Source organism: Saimiri boliviensis, chromosome 12, assembly GCF_048565385.1.
Source record: "Saimiri boliviensis isolate mSaiBol1 chromosome 12, mSaiBol1.pri, whole genome shotgun sequence".
NCBI classification, from domain to species: Eukaryota; Metazoa; Chordata; class Mammalia; order Primates; family Cebidae; genus Saimiri; species Saimiri boliviensis.
In genome coordinates this window covers 117,292,673-117,297,290 of record NC_133460.1, presented here as the reverse complement: position 1 = coordinate 117,297,290, position 4,618 = coordinate 117,292,673, and the positions used below count along the sequence as shown (strand labels likewise).

General features: G+C 54.7%; 1 protein-coding gene across 5 annotated transcripts; it reads right to left on the bottom strand.

The window, feature by feature from the left end:
* Positions 1 to 1,867: 1,867 nt before the first annotated feature.
* LOC141580739 (tubulin beta-8 chain-like) lies at positions 1,868 to 4,089 on the bottom strand. Of its 5 annotated transcripts, none has more exons than XM_074383198.1 (5): positions 4,033 to 4,089; positions 3,652 to 3,760; positions 3,462 to 3,572; positions 2,841 to 2,964; positions 1,868 to 2,603 (listed from the first exon to the last, which is right to left on the bottom strand). In XM_074383198.1, exons 1-5 carry the CDS (start codon positions 4,087 to 4,089, stop codon positions 1,901 to 1,903), a joined length of 1,104 nt encoding a protein of 367 aa, XP_074239299.1. In that variant the 3' UTR covers positions 1,868 to 1,900. The 5 variants fall into 5 exon arrangements, with proteins under 5 accessions (XP_074239299.1, XP_074239300.1, XP_074239301.1 ...); XM_074383199.1 differs by having other exon boundaries at positions 1,868 to 2,510; positions 2,853 to 2,964; XM_074383200.1 differs by having other exon boundaries at positions 1,868 to 2,266; positions 2,873 to 2,964.
* Between the last annotated feature and the right edge of the window lie 529 nt (positions 4,090 to 4,618).

Sequence of the window (4,618 nt, the reverse complement as noted above, 5' to 3'; positions counted from 1 at the left end):
AACCAGGTAATTGGGAAATACGTGGGTACCAATCCCAACCCCTAGACTCAGGTGAGAATTGCAGTAGTGACTTGCCCCCCTGCCACTCCGGCTGTACCACTACTGCTACAGGAGGAAGGCGCATCTGACCCCATGCTCAAGTGCAGACACTAGGTGGTTGCTGCAGCTGAACCTTCCCAGCTGGATCCATGCAAGGTCATCTCAAATGGGTGTGTGCCTGGGCTGGGCAAGGATACCCCTCAAACAGTGAAAGCCACTGAGGAGGGCTGTCAGAGAGGCCCCTTTTCCTGCTCCAAAAACAGGTTGGGGGAGCATGGGGGACCTCTCCCACCTCGCTGCTACTTCCAGGAGCCACTTCTTTCAAGATGAGGTACGATCCTCTTTGCCTGCTCTCATTTGCCCCCAGTAGCCCATTGTCAACATTCAGACGATAAACAGAGGAGCCTCACCTGTTTTCCCTGACACCAGGAGCCACTTCTTTCAAGATGAGGTACGATCCTCTTTGCCTGGCCTCATTTGCCCCCAGTAGCCCATTGCCAACATTCAGACAATAAAAAGAGGAGCCTCGCCTGTTTTCCCTGACAGGCAGGTGGGTGTGCCCGGGGGACCTGGAGTGAATCCTGTACTTCTACCCACCCCATGGCTATACTGGCTTTGTCCTGTCTGATATGAGTGGGTGGAGAACTACCAAGATGTCATCACACAGGCCATGGACAAGTTCTACAAGAGCCACGTAGAAGAGCACTGTCCTGGCATGCTGCCAGCACCCAGCTCATGCACACATCTTATTTGACAGCTTCCTCGAAGCAGGTCTTGAAGTCCAGGCTCCTGAGAAGCCTGGGGAAGAGACTCTGCCGGGCTAAAGAACCCATCCCCAAAGGTGCCACCCTCACCAGTCTCATCCTGACAATCTTGGATTACTATTGCCCTGAAGTTTTGGAGTGGGGGACAGACAGGAGAACGCCCATTAGCCACCTTTCCAGGGAACATCAGCCCTGCAGACTGGGGCAGGTCAGACCTCCGTGCAGGCATTTGTTTCCTCACTGGTTGTCAGGGGGGAAAACGGCACTTGTGAGCACCTGCCTGTCTTCCCAGGCCCCGTTCAGAAACCCCGTCTGTGCCTTTGGAGAGAGACTACCCCAAGTATGCAGGCCAGCAACTGCACCCTACAGCCTTCAGGACCTAATCCCCTTCCATATGGGGTTCACTGCATGTGAGTAGATGATGGGCTCGATTCCCACCCACTAGCCCCTGCTAGATACCCCGGCCCACCTCCTTAAGAGAATGAGGCCACAGACACACCCAGGCCCTATGGTGAGTGGGTGGCTGGAGCCCTACTTGCCCACCCTTCATTGCTGGTTCAGGGCCAACTGTCTGACCACATTCCTACCCTGAGATGATATGTGGGGAACATCATCCACCAGGGTCACTAACCACTTACAAAATTCCAGAAACAGAGGCCCAGCTGGTCCCCTGGAAGTTCAGTAAATAGGATAAACCAAGGTTGCCTTCAGAAACGGGTTTCCCACTAAGTAGCTGTCCAAGGTCCAGGCCGGCCCCAAGTTTGCGTGAAGCCTGCCTGCCATGTCCACAGCCCATGCTGACCCCCTCCAGGAGCCACTGGACTGCTGGTTCCTGGGATGTGAGAAGCCCAAGACAGCTGCAGCCTTGCAGGACCACTAGTATGCCCATCTGGAAGCAGTACCCAGAGGGCCTATAGAAAGAAGTTGGAGGTGAAACCAGATGCTATGAAGACATTTTATTAGGTCAAGCTACTTGCTATGAAAATGCTTTAAAACACAGGAGGAGATGTAAAGACTCAAGTGTGTAGTGACAACTGCTATCAAAACACACTAAAAAAATCCACACTGCTTCCCCCTTTACCTAGAAAAGGAAGCTTCTAGGCTACCTCCTCCTCCTCCTCCGCACACTCCTCAAACTCCTCCTCCTCAGCTGTGGCATCTTGGTATTGCTGGTATTCTGACACCAGGTCATTCAGGTTGCTCTCAGCCTCGGTGAACTCCATCTCATCCATGCCCTCGCCCGTGTACCAGTGCAGGAAGGCCTTGCGCCTGAACATAGCTGTAAACTGCTCAGAGATGCGTTTGAAGAGCTCTTGGATCGCTGTGTTGTTACCAATGAAGGTGGCCGACATTTTTAGCCCCCGGGGTGGGATGTCACAGACGGCTGTTTTCACATTGTGAGGGAGCCATTCAGCAAAGTAGCTGCTGTTCTTATTTTGAATGTTGAACATTTGCTCATCCACCTCCCTCATGGACATGCGACCTCTAAAAATGGCAGCCACAGTTAGGTAGCGGCCATGACGGGGGTCACAGGCGGCCATCATATTCTTAGCATCAAAGAGCTGCTGAGTGAGCTCAGCCACGGTCAGGGCCCGGTACTGCTGGCTGCCCCGGCTGGTCAGTGGGGCAAAGCCGGGCATGAAGAAGTGCAGCCGGGGAAATGGAACCATGTTCACCGCCAGCTTCCGCAGGTCAGCATTCAGCTGGCCCGGGAAGCGCAGGCACGTGGTGACCCCACTCATGGTAGCAGACACCAGATGATTCAGGTCACCATAGGTGGGTGTGGTCAGTTTTAAGGTCCTGGAACAGATGTTATAGAGCGCTTCGTTATCAATGCAGAACGTCTCGTCTGCATTTTCTATGAGCTGGTGGACGGAGAGGGTGGCATTGTAGGGCTCCACCACGGTGTCTGACACCTTGGGCGAGGGCAGGACGCTAAATGTGTTTATGATCCTGTCTGGGTACTCCTCCCGAATTTTGCCCATGAGAAGGGTACCCATCCCAGACCCAGTCCCCCCACCCAGGGAGTGGGTCAGCTGGAAACCCTGCAGGCAATCACAGCTCTCAGCTTCTTTTCTCACAACATCCATCACCGACTCCATCAGCTCTGCGCCTTCTGTGTAGTAGCCCTTGGCCCAGTTGTTCCCGGCCCCACACTGACCTGTAAGGTAGTACAGTCAGTCACTCGATGGCCAGGTATATGGTCATCGGTGGTCACCACCACAATGCAAAAAGCACCATTCACCCTGCAGGTGGAGCAAGTTAAACCCTCTCCCCTAAAGTTACAGGACAGCAGCCTTGCCTGTTAGAACCCAGATCAGGAGCCAAACCTGAGACAGCTGCCTGTTAGCACCTAGATCAGGAGCCAAACAAGAGACTCGCTGCAGGTGGCTCCTGCCCGTTCCCAGCGAAGGCCGTAGTCACCGCCCCAGCTCAGCTCCCTGCAGGGAGATCACATCAGCAGCTCCTCACCTTGAGGAGACAGCTGGGCCTTCCTCCCCCATAGCCCATTTAGGAGAGAGAGATTGAGTAATTCAGAGGATGGGAGGGTGTTAAAGGGCCCCGATTCCAGTTCCCACAGAAATGACCTTGGGGCACTCGCTGACTTTGAGCCGCCCTGGCTAAGGAGCCGCACCCCAGTCCTCATCCACATCTCACCAAAGATGAAGTTGTCTGGCCTGAAGATCTGCCCGAAGGGCCCTGAGCGCACAGAGTCCATGGTGCCCGGCTCCAGATCCACGAGCACAGCGCGGGCCACATACCTGCCACCTAAAGGAAACAGGAGGGCATCGGTGAGGAGAGGGCTGGCATTCCCAGGAGGGCGGTCGGGGAAAGACTGGGCTCTCACCGCTGGCCTCGTTGTAGTACACGTTGATGCGTTCCTGCTGCAGGTCACTGTCCCCATGGTAGGTGCCAGCAGGGTCGATGCCATGTTCATCAGAGATCACCTCCCAGAACTGCAAGAGATGCAAGAGGCCAGACAAGCCAGGGCTGAGTCATGGAGCTCAAGGAGCTGGAGTTGCCCCAGTCCTTCTCCCACTTCCATCCCCACCCTCAGGCCACTGGGTCCCTTGGTGTTCACCCTGGCAGCCTCGACAGCCACCCAGCTCTACTGCGTCCGAGGCAGGGAGCCCAGGGCTGGCCATGCAGAGGTACCACACCCTCCACTGCCAACATCACCAGCCACCCTGCAGGCACGAGCTGGGCCCTCAGAGCCCCAGCCGCCAACCTTTGCACCGATCTGGTTCCCGCACTGTCCAGTTTGGGTGAGCACGATCTCCCTCATAGCCAAGGCAGGATCAGGGCAGCAACAGAAACGCGAGACGAAGACCAATCACAAATGACTCAGCCCACCATCTGCCGATGCTTAAATAGCCCCGTGCCCACCTCCCCCAGCCTTGGATTGGGCTCCCAGAATAAGAAACAGCTGTACTTTTACACAGGTGTGCCCACCTGTGACTCCCTTGGAGGTTAATGGCTATTGGAGAGCTCAGGTGGCCTTGCTGTGGTCCTTTCCACGCTGGGGAGAGCTGGGCAGCTGAAGAACTTCCTCCCATGTCTTTAGTGAGACTAAATCCCTAGCTGAGCTGAAACTGAATTTTCCTCCTATGTGGGAGGGGAAGTCTTATGTTTCCATAGTCAGAGTTCGCTTGCACGTGTCCTATATTAATGACATACTTTTGTAATTGATGAGTCCTTTCATCTCTTAGGAGAGCTGTGGTTAGAAAAGGCTTTCTGTACACTAACTCAACAGGACCTAATTATAAGTTTCCTTTGGAGCAGCTGAAACCCATAGTAAGCTATGGGTGTTAGAG